The sequence below is a fragment of the Cnephaeus nilssonii genome (assembly GCF_951640355.1).
Source record: "Cnephaeus nilssonii genome assembly, chromosome: 9".
NCBI lineage: Eukaryota > Metazoa > Chordata > Mammalia > Chiroptera > Vespertilionidae > Cnephaeus > Cnephaeus nilssonii.
The window spans coordinates 12586447-12610085 of NC_137080.1; the positions used below are offsets into that span (position 1 = coordinate 12586447).

Here is a 23639-nt window from a genome sequence, read left to right on the forward strand (position 1 = left end):
TCAGGTGGAGTTGGAACGGGAGGGCTATAATGTGTTATCTTGTTACTGGCTCCAGAAGAGCGTGGATGTCAGCGAAATAATAAGGTCAGTCCGGTAGGATTGGGATAAGATTTTTCCATGGAACTTACATAATAGAATCTGGCGAGACATCCTCCTTGAAAAGTCAGAGGCTTCAGAGCCAGTGGGCATCGGAGGCCCAGGTTCCCAGATACCAGTACTAAGCATGAGACTCAGGTCCTGAGCTGGGATCCGGCCTCCCTGAATATCTCCCGAGGCCTCTACTACCTCAGCCTTTGCTAGCACTTAGAGTCTCCAAGTCACATACACCCTTTCCAATCCCTAACACCAGCTACCTAACTCACGCATAATTCAAAGACTTAAAATAATTTTAATTATCTATTTTGGATATAGACACCTATGTTCTAATTTTCTCATTTCCTTCTTTCACACCTAAATGTGCTGTTAAAGAATGAAAATATACAAATGTGTCACCTAAGAGTTCTCCCTTCTACTGTTTCCTTCACCCCTGACATAAAGCCATTTTTAGGTCCTATCGGTTACACTTCCAAAGTAGGTCATAAACCTCGGCACATCTCTCCATCTCCACTGCGGCCACCTGGGGCAAAGCCACCACCGTCTCTGGTTGTAGGGCCAGGGCCACTGCAGTGGAGATCCAGCTGTTCACCCTGCTCCACTGGAGCTGTGATGCAATCCATTCCTCACCCAACAGCCAAAATGGGCGTCTCAAAGTACAAACTGTAACATAACTCTTACTTACCACCCTACAACAGTTTTGATCATGTGCATACAGGGGGAAAAAGCCAACATCCTTGTTGTGGCTTTCAATGTTGTACCTGATCTGGCCCCGACTCCTGTCCTACCTCAGCCTAAAACTACTTTCACCCAATGAATCAACAAACATACCACCAACGACGGAATAGGAAGCAGCACCAACTTTCACAGGCTGCGCTGACAGAGGCTTTGTGCGAAACTCATGGGAAAGCTGAATTTCTACACATTGAGTTTTCTTTTTTTTTTTCTTTTTTCAAATTTATAGTTTGTTTTATTACCACTGGAACTTTGAAACTAGGGAAAAAGGAAAGGCACACATTTTAACTTTTCACTTTGGAGTGTTTCAAATAAATGAACTCCAAAGCACATGTGATGGACATGAGGGCCTTCCTTTTAAGCTGATCACATTGGCCGAGTGACTGGAGACCCATTTGGGTGTGGTGCTCCCCACGACAGCTAGTCTGTCCTGAGTCTGGTGATTGGTAAAACTTCTGTGGCAGCTGTTTAAAGAAAGCAAGAGCAACCTGGGCATGCTTCACAACCAACACCAGAATGCTGGTGATCTCACCGGCCTGCTCACACCACACCACATTGAGTTTTCTTAATATAATAAACTAGAGGCCCAGTGCACGAATTCGTGCACAGATGGGGTCCCTCGACCTGGCCAGCGATCGGGCCAATCGGGGGGCTGGCCTGCTGGGGGAAGGGACCGCAGGAGGTTGGCTGGCTGCAGGAGGTTGGCTATGGGAGTGCATTGACCATCAGGGGGCAGCTCCTGCATTGAGCATTTGCCCCCCAGTGGTCAGTGCGCGTCATAGTAACCTGTCGACCGGTCAACTGGTCGTTTGGTCATTTGGTCTCTTAGGCTTTTATATATATAGATAAGTATAATCCTATCTAATAAAGAGGTAATATGCAAATTGACCATCACTCCAACACACAAGATGGCTGCCCCCATGTGGACACAAGATGGCCGCCACAAGATGGCCAGCAGGGGAGGGCAGTTGTGGGCGATCAGGCCTGCAGGGGAGGGTAGTTGGGGGGAGACCAGGACAGTAGGAGAGGGCAGTTGGGGGTGACCAGGCTGGCAGGGGATGGCAATTAGGGGCAATCGGGCTAGCAGGGGAGCAGTTAGGCGTCGATCAGGCTGGCAGGGGAGTAGTTAGGGGGTGATCAGGCTGGCAGGCAGAAGCAGTTAGGGGCAATCAGGCAGGCAGGTAGGCGAGCAGTTGGGAGCCAGCAGTCCTGGATTGTGAGAGGGATGTCCAACTGCCTGTTTAGGCCCAATCCCCTCAAGGGGTCCCAGATTGGAGAGGGTGCAGGCTGGGCTGAGGGACACCCCCCCACCCCCATGCATGAATTTCGTGGACTGGGCCTCTAGTATAATATATAATAAATCAATCAAGAGTTAAGCTAGCAGCATACAGTACCTTTTACTAAAATCAATAAACAGAATCAGCGAATGATTTTAAGCAGGGAGTTAACTTAATCCTACTTGTGATACCATTGTAATAACCTGGTTATTATTTAACGGGAAAGGAGGAAAGGGAAGACTAGATAATATACGCATGCCATTTATACAGCTTTGCCATGAAGTTGTATTAACATTCTCCCAGTCTGTTCCCAGCTGATCAATGGGGGAAGGGACTGGACAAAGGCAGCTTGGATGCACGCCCAGTAAGTTCTGGGTGACGTGGGAAGGTGCATATCTCTCAGTCACACCTGGAAGCACGTCAGTGGCCACAATAGGTGTGGCCACTGCAAGGGAACGAAACCTGAATATTTAAACTCCCAGACAAAGGGAGTTCCCTCTTTTGGCTCTTGGCCCTCTAGCTCTCCTGGGACTCCTGTTGCAGGAGGTGCCCTCCCCTGCATTCACTCACGTGGCCCGCGGCCATGTGAACTCCCTACAGTGGATTCATGGATTGAATCTGGACTGAATGTCCTGGACCTGGCTGCAACATGGAACGGAAGTTCTGGACACTGGTCCTGCTTTTGGCTCTACTGGAACCTCAGCTGCACCTTTTCCAGGATGGGGTTAAGGGGCAAGGGACTTTGAAACCTGAGGAATGTAACTCCACGCAAATATTTTACCACATCTCATTCTCCTGTGGGGGCTTCTGAAAATGCTTATTTCAGTGGTACCCCAAGAACCCCACTCCCACAAGCAACGGGGAAATCTGGCCCACTAATTTCTCTGATAACACTTGCATTTTAGAAATTAAAATTCTGGTTGCACAGTGGAGGATATATTGGATGAGGTTAGACTATAAAGGATAGTCAAAAGGCATCAAAATAACTTGGGAAACCGCCTTGGGGTTCCTAACACAAACCTTGGCAGGGAGAGATGACATCTGAGTGAATTAGGAGCTTAGACATGGCAAGGGAATCTGGTGATTGATTCAAAGCAGGAGGAGAGATACCCTCTCTCAGCTGTTCAGTCTGTCAGGAGGTTATGTACCTCTACAAATTTCATTCTATCTCCAACCAGGACTCAGGCCCCATGAGTCATAGCGGGCTTTTATAGCACCTACTAACTGGATTACTCACATGACCAACACCCTGCAGCCCCCATGGTGACTGCTGTTTCAGACAGACTGGGACGGAGATGTAACTCAGGGGCCTTGACTCCCAGGTCTATAGTTCTGCTCTTTGTTCCTATCTGATCAGGCACTTCTAAAAATACATCACCCCAAATCTCTCTAACTTTTTCTAAGGCTAATTGTAGGTAACCATTTTTCTGCTCAATAAACAAAGGGATATTACACTTCCATTATAACTTTTTTTTAAAATCCTCACCCGAGGATATTTTTCCATTGATTTTTAGAGAGAGTGGAAGAGAGAGGGAAAGACAGACAGAAACTTTGATGTGAGAGAAACACATGGATTGGTTGCTTCCTGCAGGAGCCCCAACCATGGCCCAGGCCAAGGAGGAGCCTGCAATCAAGGTACGTGCCCTTGACCGGAATCGAACCCTTTGGTCTGCAGGCCAACACTCTATCCACTGAGCCAAACTGGCTAGAGCCATTAATAACTTTTGACACTATGGTAGACATCCTCAATTTGACACAGGGGTAAGAGGTAATGTAAGAATCACCAAGTGGCCTTTTAAAAAACTACACATTCAATCCCCTCTCCCGTTACGATGGCCACCCACACAACCACCAAGAGGACTGACTGAGTGGAAAAAGGATTAAGAACCACCTACTGCTTTACTTAAATACGAAGATAGGGGTCTATAATATTAATTCAGTAATCAAAAAGAAGAAATGCCTTCTAACCTATTTTATAAGAATAAGAATTCTAAAATATAACAGCGGTACCCCCTATTAAATTCTAAGAGAAGTTACTCTGTGCTTTTGAAATGTTTTTTGTTGTTGTTTCCTATGGTGAAAACATTTTTAGGTCTCAATCTACTTCTCAGCAGGAACTACATATAGTTTAATGAGATAAATATTATGCTGGACTCCCTACTGAGAAAATATCAGTGCCATTCTGAAAGAATCTGAAGTTAAGAGAGGTAGTGAAATTCCAGGAAAGAGCTTTAAAGTTGTCAATATTCAAATTCTTTAGAGAAAAAATCATATTTAATTTAATGACCAAAAATAAAACAAAAAATATATATATTCCTCTTTCTACTATTCCATCTCCACTTTTCTTACAGAAAGTTTTAAAGAAAATACTGTATGTAACCTTGAAAGGGAAGTTAAAGTAAATGAGTGAATTACAATAAAATAGAGCATGCTAGCTTGGCAATTACATACAATAATCCAGATTTTCCAAAGTGTAAGGCACAGGAGAGGACTTTAATCAATAATCCTGCTAAGAATTTTTTTGTATAAGTTTTTACATGGACATATTTTCAATTCAAGTAGAATTTGTGGAGCGCGGCTACAGCGTTTGAACAGGTTCAAGCCTCGGACTGATGAGAGGGCATGGTCCTCTTGTGGCAAAGCTACATACAAGTCCCAGCTTGGAGGGCAAAGCCCTCCCAGCTCAAAGGCTATGGTTGTATGTAAGCTTGACCTTATAGTCCGAACTTCTAGTCCTAGGTAGCTGAGGGATGTGGGCTGTGGGAGGTTCAGCAAGTGCTGCCAAAACAAAGCTTGATAAAGTTCAGAGAATTGCAACAACAGGACAGAAGTAGATTTGAAACTCACAAGAACATTGTAAACATCTTGACCACTCCCCTTGTTTTGCTTTGTGTGATCTGACTACAAAATAAAGATTTGGCTTACAGGCTGTGTGTCACTGTGTCCTCATCCAGGCGCAGTGATCCACCTGGCCCCAACTGTATTCTCTTGTCTGTTTTCTTTAATCCTTCACCACCCCTCCTCAGGTTCACCACTGGCCATGCTGGACACGGTTCAGAATTGATGAGTCATTTGGTACATCCTTGCATGTTAACCTACTGAGATACTGAAAAACGATTTTCCGATGTGGCTGCATCATTTTACAATCCCATCAGCAATGTATGAGGCTCCAAGTTCTCCATATCTTCACTAATACTTTTTTTATTATTTAAAAACAATTATCATTATAACCATCCTAGTGGGTGCGAAGTAGTATCTCGTGTGGTTTTCATTCGTATTTCCCTAATGACTAGTGATGGCAACCTAATTCTTGGGACTTTTCAGCCTCCATCATCATGTGAGCCAATACCTTATAATAAATCATATTTATATATCCCATGACATAGTGCTAAATGAAAAACTGAGGCATAACATTTTAAGAATTTATTTGAGCAAAAATTGATTAGAAACTGGCAGCACCAAAAGGAAAGTGATTAGAAATGGCCCACTGACAGGAGCCAGGTGAGACTTAGAGAGGAGAGGTGGGAGCAAAACAAGGAAACTATCTGATTGTCTATAGCTTAAAGCCTAGTCGGCTGTTTGTGACTGGTTGCCCTTAGGTTTAGATTTTGTATCCTTGAGGCACTTTCAGGTTAAGATTTTAGTTTGCTTCCATAGTCTGCCATGGCATCAGAGCCACCTCGGCCTAATGGCCTCCTTGCTTAATTAACATAACAATATCTATCATCCATCCATCCATCCATCCATCCATCCACCATCCATCCATCTCTGCTACTGGCTCTCTTTTTGTAGAAAATTTTAATATAGGTGCTTAAGCCCTGGAAGCTCCTTACCCCACAAACAGGCAAACAAGCAAAAACATACAGAAGACTTTAGATTCGATCTAGTGGACAATAAAGAGAAAATTAGTCCCTAGGCACCGGATTACATTTATTAATAAATCATACCACAAAGCAAGATAAGCTGAAATAAGTAGAGCATGAAAGTAAGGAAACTACAAAAACAAGGTCTACATTGATTCTTACCTGGGAAAATTAAAACCTAAAGGATATTTCAAAGAAAAAAATAAAACTACTTAAGAAAGAAAAACAGGAAAGAGAAAAATTTAATTGCAAAGTTCCACTTTAAAAGGAGGGTAGGGTCAGACTGAAATGCTAGACTTGAGAAAGGAAAGTAGGTTTTTTGGGGGGTTATTTCTTAATTCTTTGGCATGTGAGAGATGTCTGATAGAGAAGATGATTAATTCCACTTTGGACATGTGGCATTTGAGGTGATGGCAGATATCCAGGTACAGATGACAGTCTTAAAAGATGAAATGGACAGAAGTTTCCTAAAATTAATTAGGGTTCTCCATCCCACAGTAACATTTTATGCTCACCAGAATAAATCTCTTGTCTTATTCAAGGACATCACTTGGCATTAGGCATCAAAGTAACCGGCTACTGGACCAAGGTTCTACCATGCAGTCAGTTTATCAGCTCCATCACTAAAATCTGCAACTATCTCCCACACTAAAGCTATTCATATTCATATAACCTACTAGAACTTCCTTCCTTTCCAAAGTGATATAAATTTGGGCAATCGCACATCCTGAGCATTTACACTGTGATAAAGTGAAGCCAAGCGACAAAAGCAGAAGAGCAAAACTATCATATAGATTCAGTATTTAAACTACAAATCTCTAACCTCCAAGGTTTGTGTATCTTCCTTCATGGCACAACCACCCCTTATGTAACTATTCCCTCTCTTTCCAAGAGTCTAAAAGGAGAGAAATAAGAACTTAATCAGACTGAAAATTTCTTCCACTATATGGTTAAAAATTAATGTAGCATAACTTGAAACCAATAAAAGCTGCTACCCAATACTCACATATACACTATTAACACTAAAGCAAAGATCCAAAATCTTGGAAGTAATCACCAAAGTCCTTGAAATTGTGGTCCTCTTGCTTATTATTCCAACAAGTAAAACACTCTCAAGTGGCTCAGCAATGACAATATCCAAAGTGCACACCATTATATAATGTAACTTCTAACATTGTGCTAACCTTACAATAAAAAAGCCTTTCTTAGTACCACATATCATCATATATCTAATAACCACCTTTATTTAACGCTGAGGGAAAGTCTCTGTGAATTCTACATTTGTGTTCAAAATGATAGAAAGACCTCTTGCCTGATAATGTGTATTGGGCTTTTTTTTTCCCCTCACTGCCTTAAAATTCTGGGTAATTATTGAAAAAGTTGTGAATGTGGCCCAGTTAGTGGTTGAGCCTCAACCCAGGAACCAGGAGGTCAGGGTTGTGGGCTTGATCCCCAGTAGGGGGCATGCAGGAGGCAACCAATCAATGATTCTCTCTCACCACTGATGTTTCTATTCCTCTCTACCTCTCCCATCCTTTCTCTGAAATTAATAAAAACATTTTTTTTAAAGTTGTGAATGTGGATTAAGTGTTTCCCTGTTCCCAGAAAGTATACATTTTGGCAGATTCAGACTGTACTTTCCAAAAGTGGTCACACAAAAAACCCCAAAAACAAACAAACAAAGCTGTTTGTGACTGGTTGCCCTTAGGTTTAGATTTTGTATCCTTGAGGCACTTTCAGGTTAAGATTTTAGTTTGCTTCCATAGGCTGCCATGGCATCAGAGCCACCTCGGCCTAATGGCCTCTTTGCTTAATTAATGGTAACAATATCTATCATCCATCCATCCATCCATCCATCCAGCTATCCATTTATCCATCCCACATGCGTGTCTGCAATGTGACCTTGACAATACTCCACCAAGAAGTAGCATCCAATTCTCCTCTCAAATCTAGCTGGACTCAATGATTCACTTGCAACCAGTAGAATGCGATAAAGTGATAATAGAAGATTCTTGAGTCTAGATCAGGAGAAACCTTGCAGCTTCTCTCTGTCTCTGGAAGACTCAGTCTGCAGATGCTGACCATGACATGAAAAGCCCAAGCTACATGGAGGGGACACTTAGGTCTTCTAGTCAACTGCCCCAGCTGAGCCCAGCCTTCAAGTCATCTCAGCCAGGCACCAGATGATTAAAAAGTCATCTTGGAAGTGGATTCTCCGGCCCCATTTGTTTCAGCTCCCAGCTGATCAAGTCACACCCAGCCATTCTAGTCTTCCCATCTGAGAATCCAGTTATTGTGAAGCAGACAAACCAATCCCCATAGTGTCATCATTAAATTCCTGACCACAGGATTTGTGAGAATAAAATGGTTCTTATTTTATACAAGTTTTTTTTTTTTTTGGGGGGGGGGGGCGGAGGTAGGGGTGGGGTGGTAAAAGGCAATAGAAAACCAGGGAAGTAATAGATAACTGGAATATGTATGTTGGCTAACATGACCATCCATTCAGTCTACTGACCATATTGCACATTTTTCTTTCCCTTTACTGAAACTCTCATTCCCAAACAATTTTTTTTTTTTTGGCAATGATAAATGCCCACAGTTAATTTTCCCATTTATTCTGATAGTTCAACGTTAGAATCCATCATATCCAACAAAACCATTTCCTGGGATTTGGTCTCCAGCTTTAAAAGCATCTTTCTAATATCCTCTTTACTTATTGCAATTATTTCAGTTTTTTCATCCTTTCATTCCAATCTATGTTTGAATTAGGTCATGAGTAAAGACATTATTTGAAGCAAGATACTGTGCACCCAATTCTAACCATGATAAGTAAACACTCTGTCAGGCATGAGAATTATTCAGCACTTATCATAAACAAAGCACTATACCAGTACCTATCAATACTTCACATGATTATCATTATAAATGCTTTATTATTGAGAGTTGGCTATACTGAATTTTATACATATACTGTCATCCACAAGTATTATTTTACCAGAAAAGCACATTTTAATGTTTTCAACAAAAAGGCAATTCTTGTTTGATATATAACCTTTTTAAAAAAATTCTTTAATGTTTAAAGTATTACATAAGACTCCTTTGTCCCCCCATTGATCTCTCCCCAGCTGCCCCCAGCCCCCAGCACATGCCCCCAGCCCCACCCCCATCTGTGTCCATTAGTTATGCTTATATGCATGCATACAAGTCCTCTGGTTGATCTCTTACCTCCTCACCCCTGCCTTCCCTTATAGGTTGGACAATCTGTTCGATGCTTCTATGACTCTGGCTTTATTTTTGTTCATCAGTTTATGTTGTTCATTATATTCCACAAATGAGTGAGATCATGTGATATTTATCTTTCTCTGACTGGCTTATTTCGCTTAGCATAATGCTCTCCAGGTCCATCCATGCTGTTGCAAATGGTAAGAATTCTTTCTTTTTTACAGCAGCATAGTATTCCATTGTGTAGATGTACCACAGTTTTCTAATCTACTCATCTGCTGATGGGCAATTAGGCTGTTTCCAAATCTTATCTATTGTAAATTGTGCGGCTATGAACATAGGGGTGCATATATCCTTTCTGATTGGTGTTTCTAGTTTCTTGGGATATTATTCCTAGAAGTGGGATCACTGGGTCAAATGGAAGTCCCATTTTTAATTTTTTGAGGAAACGCCATTCTGTTTTCCACAGTGGCTTCACCAGTCTGCATTCCCACCAGCAGCACAAGAGGGTTCCTTTTTCTCCGCATCCTCTCCAGCACTTGTCATTTGTTTGATGATAGCCATTCTGACAGGTGTGAGGTGGTACTTCATTGTTGTTTTGATTTGCATCTCTCGGATGATTAGTGACTTTGAGCATGTTTTCATATGTCTCTTGGCCTTCTGTAGGTCCTCTTTCGAAAAGTGTCTCTTTAGGTCCTTTGCCCATTTTTGATTGGATTGTTTATCTTCCTTTTGTTAAGTTGTATGAGTTCCCTATAAATTTTGGAGATTAAACCCTTATCGGAGATAACTTTGGCAAATATGTTCTCCCATGCAGTGGGCTTTCTTGTTGTTTTGTTGATGGTTTCTTTTGCTTTGCAGAAGCTTTTTATTTTGATGTAGTCCCATTTGTTTATTTTCTCCTGATGTATAATCTTAATATACACTCTTCAAACAATTGCACTTTTATAAATATAGCCTATTTTATAACTTGTTACTCTATTTAATAGGTATAAACTGGTCACTCACAATTCATAGTATAAAAAAATCAAGGTCTTCATTTTCCTGATAGAACTGTTTTTCTTTGAGTCTTTGTAACTACTCGGCAGAGAAAATTTTAATCCTGGTGTTTCTAAGTGTTTAGCCACTTCTGCAAAAGTTTAGACTTTTCAGAAAATGTTCACTTAAAATCAGGTGTTGTCCTCTCGGTTACAATTCAAAGCTCCCTCCTAGAGCTCTTTCCTCGTGTCACCTCTACTTCCACCTGCCTGCCTGTGCCCTCCATGTGTCAATAAAAGAGCTGCCTGGGGATGCTGCTCTTTTACTGACACTTGTTGAGGCTGAGCAAGCTGTACATCTGTCAATATATCCTCTGGCTGGTTCTGGAAGGTGTAGTGGAAAATTACGGGGCAAGGGAGCTATAGGCACTGGCAAGACAGTGGCTGGAATAAGAGCCCGAGCAGTCTAAGATGGATTAAAAAACTCAGTGAAGAACGGAGGGGCTGATGAATAGGGAGAAAAATGAACGGACAACCAACCAAAGGGCCTGCCTGGAGAGGGGCAAAATGTGAAAGAGGAAGACAAAGACGAAAGGTTAAGAAGTTCATTCACTTAGTCAACAACTACAGAACACCTTCTCTATGGTTATTCTGGGATTTAAGACTGAGAGGAAAAGTGCTTGAGTAGCTTGAAGAGGTCAAGAACTGTGAGGCTAGTCCCACCTGGTTTGGAACAGATAGAGCGTCAGCCTGTGGACTGAAGGGTCCTGGGTTCGATTCTGGTCAAGGCTACATGTCCAGGTTGCTAGCTCCATCCCCAGTGGGGGGCGTGCAGGAGGTAGCCGGTCAATGATTCCCTCTCATCATCAATGTTTCTATCTCTCTCTCTCTCTCTCTTCCTTCTCTCTCTGAAATCAATAAAAATATATTTTTTTTAAAAAAAGAACTGTGCGGCTAGGATGTAGATGGACTACCTACCCACGGACAGTGACTCTCTGCTGAGTGTGGGAAGCAACAAGGACAGGTCCAGGTAGAAGAGCAAATGGCGTAAACCTCGAGATCTATATTTATGTGAGGCTAGGAGCCGCGGTTACCAGCTGCAATGAGAGCTAGAAGGAAGAAGATGCCACCTCCAGGACCTCCGCTTAATGAGATGGGTGAACACAGTGGCGCGAAGGCAGCAGAAAAACAGTATCTTGGGAAGAGAGCCAGGTTTTCAATTAAAGTAAGGAGATAAGAGTTTTTTATGAAGAGATGTGGCTGCAGAGACATTTGTTCAGCGTGGAATGAGAGTTCTATAGCGCAAGCATGAACACCTGAGTGTCCAGGAAAGGGCAGCACACAGCGCCTGTGGATAAGCCGGATGGTGCAGAGGCCTGCATTGGGAGCTGGGGTCCAGGGACAGAGATGTGGGCTTGCTTAAAGCTTCCAAGATACACTCTGGACTTGCCATTTTGGACATAACAGACTATGGAATTCACACACGATTCCCCCATAGTGAAAAATGACTCATCCTATTATTTAGTTATGTCACTGGACCTGCCTCATCACAGTAATAGTCCAGTCGCTGCCCACATGCGGTGCAGATTCAGGCCTGAGACTCACAAACTTCCCTCCTATCCCAACCCTGCTATTGCCTTTGGAAATTTCAAAATGCTTGAGGAATCTGAAAGACCAGACTGTCAGTTCTTTCGGATTCCTCACTCTAATAACCTCCGCTCCCTAATAAACATTCTCAAGACTGTACCTTGGATGTTCTTATAACTTACTCCATCTAAGAAGTCTTAAGATAGCCCCCATTATCCCTCAACCTCGGGGTGTTATCTACGTACACACCAATGGTCCTGTCAACTCCTAAATTTTCCTATCTGTTGGCTCCATCCTAGCCTCATTTCCTTCCCAGCAGCACATAACTAATGGTAAATTAACCAAAATACTCTCTATCCAAGCTCTTGAACGCTCTTAAACTCCAGTTCTTCAGCTCTACCTCCCAGGCAAAACTCAGACTCTGTACTAATCCTTTAATAACCTGCCTGCTTCCCTACGTTTGGTAAACAATGGTCCTCCCCCTGGGACTGCATAGGACTTCACAGAAAACTGCAAAGCATTCAAACTGATACCAAGTGCCACATCTAATTTTTTCTTGGGACAACAACATGTCTCACTGATCTTTTCGCTTGTCTCAGGCCAGCTATTTTCTCCTCCTTCCCCCAGCAATTACTCTAAATGTTTTCTACTCTGCCTAAGGCCTCCACCACTCATGATTTTAATCCCCACCTATATGCTAACAGCTTTGAAATTTTCATTTCTAGTATGAATCTCTCCTTTTAGCTTAAGGCACATATGCAAATGTTTGCTAAATCTTTCTACTGGACTATACATGATCACCTCAAATTCTCTGAACTCTTTCTATCTCTCCCATCAATTCTGCAGCTCTCTTGGTGTGACCAGCCTTTAAAATGGCCCCCAGTGATCTCTGTCTCCTGATGTTCAAGTTTTTGTGCAGTCACCTCCTCCATTATACTACGGGTGGTCTGTGTCACCAACAGAACACAGCAAGGGTGATGCTATGACACTCTGAGATTGTTAGGAAAAAACTAACACTTCCATCTTGGTCTCTCTCCCTCCCACTCCTTGGATCACTTGCCATGGAGAGGCCCGTGTAGAGAAGAACTTAAGTCTCCTCCTAACAATCACATGCGTGAACTCCCAAGTGGAACCTCCAGCCCAGCCAAGTCTTCAGCTTGACTGCACCTCATGAGAAGCCCTGGGCCAGAACCACCCAGCTAAGTGGATTCCTCAACTTCAGACACAGTGTGAAATCCTGTTGGTTGTTTGAAGCTGCTAAACTTAGGGGTAATTTGTTACACAGCAATAAGTGTCAGGACAGAAAACAGTAAGAGTAATTATCTGCCAAAGACATTCTATTCAAACTAGCAGTTCTTTAAAGTTGTCTTTATGCTGGGTAAATTGCAGAAACTTCCAACCAAATGAGCTCGAGCTTCAGAGAGTATGAGATGTTTAGTTTTCTTCAGATACTTAGACAAAGGCTTTTACCAAAACCAACTCCTACACTGACAGTTTGTGCTCGGAAGGGAGTAACTGCAAACATATTTTAAGCAAATGATAAACATAAAAAAATAAAACTGTAAGAAAATTAAAACGTCAACATTATATTTTTGCATGTTTCACTCCACTCCATGGAATAATTTATAAATTTTATTCCTTTTATGACCTAGGGCAATGTGGCAGATTCGGGTTCAGTTTTGGAAGATTACATTTTACATACAAGGAGAGAATCTGTTTGCAATTTTATCCCAGGCTTATGATTGCAGGGTGGCTGCTAGGTGATTGGCAATCACACAAAAGATGAGTATTCCCACCCCCGCTGTCCCACCCACCCCTCTTATTATCTTTTAGGGAGATAATAAGAGTCAAAGTCACACTCATATAAGAGTGTTTAAGGTGGTAATAAGAGTCATAGTCACACAGGCCATGACAACAGCTGACAAACCAGAGCGGTGGGGAGGGGGGGAGGGTGGACAGCAGATGCAAAGTTCTGCATCCATTTTTAGATACAGTGCATCCTCGTTATTCATGAGTTCCATATTTCCAAATCCACCTACTTGCTAAAATTTATATGTAACCTCAAAAATCTAACACAGTATGTTAGATAAGCTTCCTTCTGGCATAAGTTCCAGTGCCTCTGGCCGTGAGTTCACTGTTAATAAAAAATGTGTATTAAATAAGGTGTCTTTAAGCGGAAACGCACCTAAAACAAGGTTAGATATTGATTGATGAAAATATGACCAGTGGGAGTCAGAAACATAACACTGTACTTCCCCTGGAATAACTGGATACTACATGACTATCTCAAATAATGAGAATCAACTGTATTTTATTTGCTGCTCAAATTTACTTTTAATAGCTGTGGTCCCTAATACTGTAGCACACATCTGCATCAAAAGGGATAAGACATACAAAACATAATTGTAAGACTATGTCAGCAGAGTCTGAACCAAAGGGAAGAGGGAGTAGAAATGGACATTTATTGACTTCTCCTACACAAATCATCTCATTTAATCTTTACAATAATTCTATGAGATAGGCTTTGTTATTTCCAATTTACAGATGAGGAAACTGAGGCTCTGAGAGGTTAAAACACTGAAGGTCACACACTGGTGAGGAGGGAAGCTGAAATTCAAACCATACTGTATCTAATCCGCAAACCACACCTCTGACCCACGTGGTCAGCCCGGCTGCCACACTGGGACACATGACTCTGGGCATGTGGCTCTCTGCCCGTGAGAGATCTAAACTTAATAGAGACCCATGAACTCCTGGGATTCAGAAGACTGGAATTTCCCTTCCCCCTAGACAATGATGTTATCGAGGTGTCCATTATTCTTTAAATTATTCTTAAAACCCCAAATTAAAGAAGAATTTGGAAGGCACTAGCCTAGTTTCTTTATCTAAGAAAACCAGATATATAAATTCTACCCAAAACAAGCCAGACAGAAAAAGTTGCTCACAGCTGAACATTTTATATATGCCATGTAAAATTAATCGTTTTATTAAAATGTTCACCTGCTTTATTCTCGTCACATTTTCTCATCTATTGGGGGAAAAAAGAAGAAAAACTTATAGTTTAAAAATGGAACAGTAAATTAATATTGTTAACAAATGGTGCCTAGTATAGTATCTTTTATGGACTAGGTATTTGACAAAAGCTTACCAACGATATGGACCCATATGCTCTATTTTAGTCTTATTTAAGTATATCCTCTTTTGTTACTCTGAGTAGAGCACTATATTCAGCACACACCCATACACACACAAACATACAACTTCCCCTCAAAATTACACATACTCTGTTTATATAGTTTCACTAAGCAAACAATCTAAGAATAAGAATGAAATACTATTCAGTGTTTGGGTTATGAAATGTTTTTTGAAAGAAATGAGATTCTGGTAAGATTGTGCTGAAGGAGAAATAGGATGAAAAATGCAAAGCCCTATGAACATGCAGACGCACATTCAGCAGAATAAATGAAATCTTTCTGACCAGAAAGCCAATGTCTAGAATATGTAAATAGTCAAACTTTGTAATTCATTTTATAAGAAAGAGAGGCACTGCAAATAAAAAAGTAACAGAATTTATTCAGAAAGAAAATGTCAGCATATGCCACAGGATTAGCATAGGTTTGGCCTAATCTCCCATACTTGTACCAAGATGGGCACAATGGCCTGAAAGGGATAAAGGACTCCGTGTAATTTATAAACAGCATGGTTTACGTGTAAACACATTCGTTTAGGGATGGCTGGTGTGGCTCAGTGGTTAACCATGAGGTTATGGTTCAATTCCAGGTCAGAGAACATGCCCGGGATGTACTTGATCCCCAGTAGGGACCATGCAGGAGGCAGCAGATCAATGACTCTCTCTCATTATTGATGTCTTTCTCCTTTCTTTATCTCTGAAATCAATAAAAATATATTTTTTAAAAGATTACATTCAAGCTACTGCATAATAACATAGCAAAGCTACAATACAACAAAGAAAAAAGATGTCGCATTTAGCATGTTCTAAGCTAAACAACACATCATAACCAAAACTGAATATATTATAGGTAGTACCTAGGTAATTCAAACAAGCCAACAAGTGAACAGTCACATGTACTTAATGTTTGAAAATATCACTGGTTTTGGTATTATCTAAACACATTCTAGTTATTGATATAGTAAAAGCAGAGTTAGTATTAAATGACTGATCCTAAGACTTTATTTGTTAAGAATCTGGTATATCAACTACCTATCTCTGAAATGACAAATGATATTTATATTTAAACAGAGTGCTTATATTTTTATTTTTGTATCAAAAATATAAGTATATTATGAAAGCAGTTTAAGAGGAAGCCAATAAACATTTAAATATTTAAGACTAATTTAACTTGGCTGAAATGACCTAGCATTAACCCAGAAGACAAGCAGACACAATTCCTCAGACTACTACTGACTTTCTCTACTGTATAACAAAATTACTTGAAATAGCATCATCATCATCACATTAAGTACATCATCATCTTCAATAAGTATTTACTAAGATTTTATACTATGTGCAAAGTATTCATACTAAAGTCACATAGAATATGCTACAGTCTCTAAAGCTGAGGAATTTACAGTCCAATTAGAGAAATGAGCAGAAGACGTAATGCTAGGCATAAGGAACACAGAGCAGCCACTTGCTGCTCTTTGGAGCCTTACAGCACTCTACCGTATGCTAATTATGTCTGCAAGTGATAAGTGGACTGAACTATATCGAAAGTGCAATCAACTAAGAGGCGCTGGGTGAACAGTGAACCCAACAGGATATTAAAAGGGAAGTTTCTATTGAGAACCCAAGACAATCGATGTTCCAAAGCAGGTGCCAAAACAGTCTCAAAACTTCCAAAGGCAGTCTACAGAGAGAGGTGCTGAGGCGTGCTACCTCCTCCCCCCCAAGCCAGGGAGAGAAGCTTCCAGGTCACCGAGGAGAGTTTTGGAGCAGTGTTCCTTGGGGAGTGCTCTGGGAACAAGTGTTCTTGTCCCCCAAAAAAGGGGTGGAGGTGGATGCTTACCCTTCACCTAAAGTCTAGGGGGAAAGCTTCGGATGGGACCACTTGAAGAGCTTGCTGTGTGTCTCACACATGATGAAGAACATAACTGAACTGGTACCTGATTCATCCCCGGGAAATCTAAAGATGAGGAGCTGGATAAAGAGGCTTGTGAGGGCAAATGAGAGATGGCCGAATTGGGACCACTTCCAGAGGTTGCCTGGGCAAAGAATGGGGGCTACCTATCGACCAATGTGGGCCTTAGGGGAAAGAGACAGAGGAAGCTGGGGTGAGGTCACCCAAATCCATCCAGGAGGGTTACCTGGAGCTTGAACAGACCTCAGCAAAGTGAACATGGAGGTCCCTGCCAGGTCCAAGAGGCTGAGGAAGGAGCAAGCAACCAGCCAGAATGCAGACACGTTCTCAATGCCAAGCAACGTGAGGTGAGGGGTCTCGAGCAACTGAGGTGGAAGTTAGAGAAACTACGTCTGCTGCTCCTCTTTCCTCGCTTCCCTTCTCCCTTGTCCAGCTTGGAGGGGTCAGAAACCAGGACTGGCAAGACAAAGCAGGAGCAGCAAGCCCCATCAGAAGAAAAAGGTCATGATGCCCCCTTCCCAATTACTGGCTTCCTCCTGCAACTGGCAGAGCTAGGGAGTGGGCCCGGGGGAGAAGCTCGATCCTTAGCTCAGCTGCTGCGGGATTTTTATTTGTTGGTACTGGACATCTCAACGATCAAACTGAGACCTGTGCAACTTACCCACTGAAGAACAATTTGCGTGATCTAAAACAACCAGAAAAGTCAAGTTGATCTCTGGGCAAGGGGATGAACGGACCTCACAGAGTAAACTGGAAGGGACCGTGGGTAGCAAAAGCTGCTTTATTATTACATCCCACAAGTTCTGCTTTTCAACCCAAAGCACTGAAAAGCTAACGCAGTGGAGAATAGAGAAGTGCACAAATGCGATCCTATAAAACAGAGTTCAATCCACCCAGCAGCTCTGTCAATCCTGAGAGGGTTCGGCCATTAACAAATCCAGAAACTTGCCACAACATGATTCAAGAATCTAATAGTTAGAAATTCTTAAAATCTGACATGAGCAACCTACACATAGTCGACTGGCTTTAAAGGCAGAGACTGTGCCTTGCTCTCTGCTGTGTCTCTAACACTTAGCAAAGTGCCTCTCACATCACAGGTGCTCAAAGGACCGCTGTCCTCCTTTCCACGAGGTGGCTGCTGTGTCAGGCTCTTAGGAAACAGGATCTCAACCAATATAACTGCAGCTGAGGAGGCTTTTTAGTTAAAAAATAGATTGAGCCCTACTGTGTGCAAAATTATAATACAGATTACTTTCATCCTTTTCCTTTCACAGCCAGCCAAAGCTCTGCAAAACGCATGTTGTATTTTTCAATGCTGTACCACAACAAAGCAGAATTAAATGTGAAAAAGTTAAACTTTCAAACAGAAGAAAAATTAGTATACATATTTTTTTAAAGTTTATCAGAAAATTCTCAAAAGAGGTAGTATATCCATAATGCTATTAAATGTATAATGGTTTATTTTTAAAAATAAAGAGGAACATCTAAAAATATATTATCCAGTATTTTACTAATACTTTGTTTGTTGTCATATGATAGCTCTTTTACTTAATACCAGCCTGAATTAAGAGCCTGGCATCTCAGAGAGTTATAGCATCATCATCTCTCTTGAAAGACTAGGGAACTGAGGCTCAGACTTTAGTGACCTGCCCACGGTCATACTGACAGTAAGTGGTAGCGCAGGAGTTTGAACTCAAGACAGTGTGTCAGATTACCAAGCCATGCTGACTAGAACGCTGAAGAGCTGGGTTCTACTGACTCATTTCAATGTAATGGTTACCTTTATAATGTCTAACTTTGAAGTATAAGCTATTGTCAAGTTCCAGCCACAGTTTTATTAACAAACCTACGCCAATGTAAATTTATTAATAAACTCATCATGAGTGAAAATTCTATACGGCAAATACCAGTGAGGTTTAACAGTTGATGTATTACTCATGCTAGCATTTGGAAATGTTAGAGTATTTACAATGTGTATGTGATTGTAAAATTTGACAGTTTCCAGAACGGTACATTAGAGAAGCAGGTCTTATGGTGTGCGTCAGAAACTAAAGGGGGTTGGCTGCAACAAAACTCTATTTATCAGACGTTTCATTCTCACGCCTTATCTTAGAAACAAAGGCATGAGACAGGGGTGGGAGAAATCCTAGACATTTCAGTGTAACTCAGTGTTTCTCAATCTGGGATGATCCCTCAAACTCTCACTCCAGGTACATCTGTCCATATCTGGACAATGTTTATCTTCACGACTGTGTAAGGGGTGGGGAGGTGGGTGTTACTGGACCCCACTAGGTAGCACCTGCTAATCATCCTGCAATGCACAGGACAGCCCCGCCCATCCCAACACAGAACTGTCCAGTCCAAAATGTCAACAGTGCCACGGCTGAGAAACTCTAGTGTGAGAGTTTCAATGTCTGAGGCACTCAGCGGAGTGGGTGGTGCAAGTGTTAGAGACGGTAACTATAAACACTAAATCAGGAGACCAGGGAACAGTCAAGATTAGGTGCGGTACCGAAGCCGTGATGAGGGCACTGCCAAGGGTAGTCTCCTGCTTCCTTAGATTTGAGGTACCCGTTCAGTTATGTTCTTCATCGTGTGTGAGACACATCTCTCTCCTTTGAAAGAGAGAAAGTGACAGCAACTGCTAACAACACTCCCACCTTAAACAGTTGTGCTACTTTACATTTTTCTGATAAGAGAACAGGAAGTTGAAAAAGTGTACGTAAAAAGAAAAGTAGTTTACTGGAGAGATGAGAAACTTCTTTTGCAGAACGGTACACAGTTTCGCTACCAACGTATTGAGGGTTTCTACTACTTAGAGCAGGGCGCTGGAGGGTACGATCTAAAATAAGAACAAAGGATGTTGCGGACACACCGTAAGAGAACATTGGAATAAAGAAACATCCATGGGCTTCGTTTTGGACATCAGTGTTCTGAAGATCAAACACGATTGCAAGAAGCCTGGCTTGTAGCTCCCAAAGGTACACATGTTGGGGTGGGATAGCATCGTTCCTTCTTGGGCCTTTCTTTCTCTGAATTCGGGGACCCGTGTCACAAGAGCAAACAGTAAGAACTGGACACATACTCAGCCTCCAAGACAGCGCTGACATAAAACAAAAAGCAACACTTCACCCAACGTTGCCTTGCTTGGCATGGTTGAGTGCGTGCACCCTGCCTGTCTCTCCCATTTGATCCCTCATCCATTGGTCCTTCGTCCTACCCTCAGTCACATGTCTTCACCAAAATCTTTTTATCCTCCTCATCCCCTTTCCACGCCCATGTCCTTGTCCTCTCTTCCAACTCTTGTCTTACTTTTCTCTCTCAAAGGTGCCAACCAGTAATGGAATTATATGAGAATTTTGGAGTGAAAAGAGCCCGGCTGTAGAGGTTCCCTAGTGATAAAGCCCCACAATGCCCCTTCCTTCAGCATACCAACACTCCTAACAAGTGGTCAGTTGAATCAACTTAAGCGCGTTAAGATCTACCACTTCAACTCATCTTCAGAAACCACCAACTGGGTACTGGGAGACTGCTCCTGAGACCTGAAACAGGGCAAGATTATCCAAGTTGCTCTTGCTTCACAGATACCAACTCTTTCTCCTGATCAGCGTTTCCGAAGCCTGTAACGCTCCCCAGCCAAGTACCATCCAAAACTACAGGTGGCCAAACGTGCCGGCTGTTTGCCTCTGGATAATTATCTTCGGATAGACTGGGACAGTTAACTAAATACAGACAGGATTCATCTAATAAAGCTGGTCTGACACTTTGTCAGGCTAAGGAATGACTCACTGCATCCCCAAAACGACCAGCAAGGTCTGTGTTACCCTCCTCCGTTGCTTGCAAGGTTTGTTCTCCCTCTAACTGGGTAACTAACAGGAGATACTGATTAATTCCCAAGATTCCGGGTCATGTAGGGGAACCAGGGCGCTGCACCTCATTCGGTGTCGTGTAATGCCTCGCTTGGCACAGGCATGCGAGCAAAACTAATGGGATGGATGACTGTGGAATAAAGGAAGTAGATCCTGAATTGTTCTGGGCCGGCTAATCCGTAAAGGGCGCGGGGTGCAAGTCCCACAAACCCGGCCGTGCCTCTGAGCTGCCTCCTGCCAATTGATGTCGCCAGCATGCTACCCAAGTTTGATCGGCTCCTGGAGGCAAGTCTCCGGGTGTTGCGTCCCCCAAAACAGCCCCCACCCACTCGCCCCGGGCGCAGGGCGCGCAGCCTCCCAGCCGGCAGGTGCGCCCCGCGCGGCCCGCACAGGGTCCCGCCGCGCCCCCCGCGCCCCCTTACCTTGGTGAGCTGGGCGATTTTCTTGCTCATTTTGAGGTGCAGGTCCGGGCTGTAGTCCAGGCTGTGCCCCGCCTGCTGCGAGGGCACGAATTTGGCCGCCCCGGCCGCCGAGCCGCCGTAATAGTGCTGCTGCCAGCTCATGCCCGGGGTCGCCATCTTCCCCGCGGACCCCGGCGGGGGCACCCGTCCCCGCGCCCCGGCCACCTGCCCCCGCGCCCGGGAGGCGGCCCGCGGGGCAACGGCGTCGGGGAGGCAGGAGCCGGAGCGGCCGCCTTGGGACCCGACACCCCGCGCCCTCCGGCCGGCGCCCTCCTGCCGGCGCCCCCTGGGTCACCCCCGACCGGGGACGGGGCGCCCCGCCGATCGGAGGCCGCGGGCGACCCCGGCGCGGGACAGACGCCCGGGATCGGCGGCGACAGCCCGGGCCCCGGCCAGCACTCGCCCGCTCTTAAGCTCGCGCCCGGCGGGGGCGGCGGGGCCCCGAAGGTCCGGCTCCCCCCGGCACCGGGGGCCCAGCGAGGCGGCCGCGGGCGCTGCGGAGGGAGGAGGCGGCGGGGCGGGCTGCTGCGGGGGAGGCGGGGCATGGAAGGGGACGCGGGAGTCGAGGGGCCGCCGTTACCAGGGCGCGCGGCTCCCGGCCCGAGCGCGGGGGACGGCGACGTCATTTCCCCGCAGCCAGGCCCCGCCCCGCGCCGCCACCGACCGCTCCGCACCCGGGGGCCGAGGGGCGCCTCGCGAAGGGCGCGCTGGGACCCCGCGCCGGGTGCGCCCAGGCAGGGACCCCTGCGCCCGAGACGCGCGGTCAGCCCCGCGCGCGGGTCCGGATGGAACATTCTGCCGGAGGAGATGGATGGGGTCGTGGGCACCTTTGTGGGCAGAACGCGCGCCGGTGGACGGAGCCTGTCCACGTGCATCCTCCCGGGCGAGGGGCCCCCAGCTCCCGCTTGCGCTGGCCTCGGCCCCAGACCCGGGCGCTGAGCGGGCAGGGAATTGGATCATCCCTGCCCTGCCCCTTACTTTCAAAGGCACACAAAACAGGATTGTTCACAATGTCCAAGGCCAACCTGCTAGCGAAGCGCTGCTCCTCACCCAAAGCCAAGTGTCTAGGCGTGGAGAGTGTTAACAAAAAACAACAACATTGAAACCTGTAAAGAATTTTTGTGAGTTTATTTGAGCCAAACTGTCAACATATGCCGGGAAGCAGAACCTCAATGAATTGAGATAATGCTCCGAAGAATGGCAGGTTACCTTTGTATTTATACATTGCAATCAAAGGAAGGACATAGGGGGGTTACATGAAATTCACTGGTGATGGATTAAGGAAGTGGGATAAAGCAAAGCGGTGAGAAATCCCTGGGAGTGGATAAAAAGTAAAATGATGGACACATACTTAGGTGGGTACAGGAACAATGAACATGATAATGAATGAATTTGTGGTATCTGTCCTGGCGCCCACCACATCTGGTTGTGCCCCAGGGGCTCCAGAAAAAAGGGAAGTTACAAGTTACCCAGACACCTCACAGATATGTTATCTTAGAGGCAAAAAGGCAAATGGGCTCAGGAAAGATCTAAGTTGATCGTTGTCAGGGAAAATATCGGCCTAGGACATGACTGCCCACTGTAACCTGTTTGTAGTTAAATATTTAATTTTCAGACCATCTTTTGTGGTTATTTTAGGTCTCTGAGTTTGCAAGACTGCCACACAGGCCTCCCCTGAGCTTGTCAGGTTAGCATGTGGCTCCTTTTGTCCACAAGAGAGCACACCTCACCAGTCCCTCCTGTGGTGTAGAGTCGCTTTCTCTCAGTCTCATGGAGCCTGGGTTTATGAAATCCAGTAAAGGGGGGAAACAAGATGGAACAACATGTCAGCTCCTTAGGGTTTAGGGCTGGACCCAAATGTGTCATTACTTGTGCATTTTCATCTTCCTGACTGTGTTTATTTCCTAGGGATTTTCTCCTAACATCTCTTACTCCTAAAAGTCAAGAGACTTTTTTTTTTTCTTTTAACGTGTACCCAGGTTGAAGTAAATAGGTCATTTGGGGGCAATCTTAACACAAACTTCAAAAACGTAGAATTGTGACTATTTTTACAATATACGTTCCCCATGCAGTTTTGCAGAACTGAATTCCCCATGTTGTAATATGTGGTTTCTCTTTAGCATGCAAATAAACATCACATAGATCTGAGATTATTTACAAATTCAAACCGCCCCTTTTGTAACAAAGTGTTTGTGACAAAAATCTAAACCAACAAGGTAAAGATTGAGTAAGATCTTAAAACACTTCCAGGACTGTTGGAATTTCAGAAAGGAAGCCTGAAATTGGCTACCTTTTCCCCCAGATGCTAGGTATTCAGCCCAACCCAGAATAGGCCTTTCAAAAAATAAATCCATTAGTTGTCTGGTTTCCAGGTTCTGAATAGAGCAGGTGGCCAGAAACACATATCAGGGAAATCGTGCTCCCTTCTTAAGCTCTAATGATGAAATCTAATTAAA

The 23639-nt window shown here is 43.9% G+C and overlaps 1 protein-coding gene across 5 annotated transcripts in view; it reads right to left on the reverse strand.

Moving 5' to 3' along the window:
* FAM184A (family with sequence similarity 184 member A) overlaps positions 1-21799 on the reverse strand; it is an 83153-nt gene extending 61354 nt beyond the window's left edge. For all 5 annotated transcript variants that reach the window (XR_013814023.1, XM_079781255.1, XM_079781253.1 and 2 more), the window contains exon 1: positions 21145-21799. Coding sequence is in view for 4 of the 5 variants with exons in the window: in XM_079781255.1 (XP_079637381.1) it covers positions 21145-21300 (156 nt within the window). In the remaining variant the exon portion in view is untranslated. The remainder of the gene's footprint in view (positions 1-21144) is intronic.
* Between the last annotated feature and the right edge of the window lie 1840 nt (positions 21800-23639).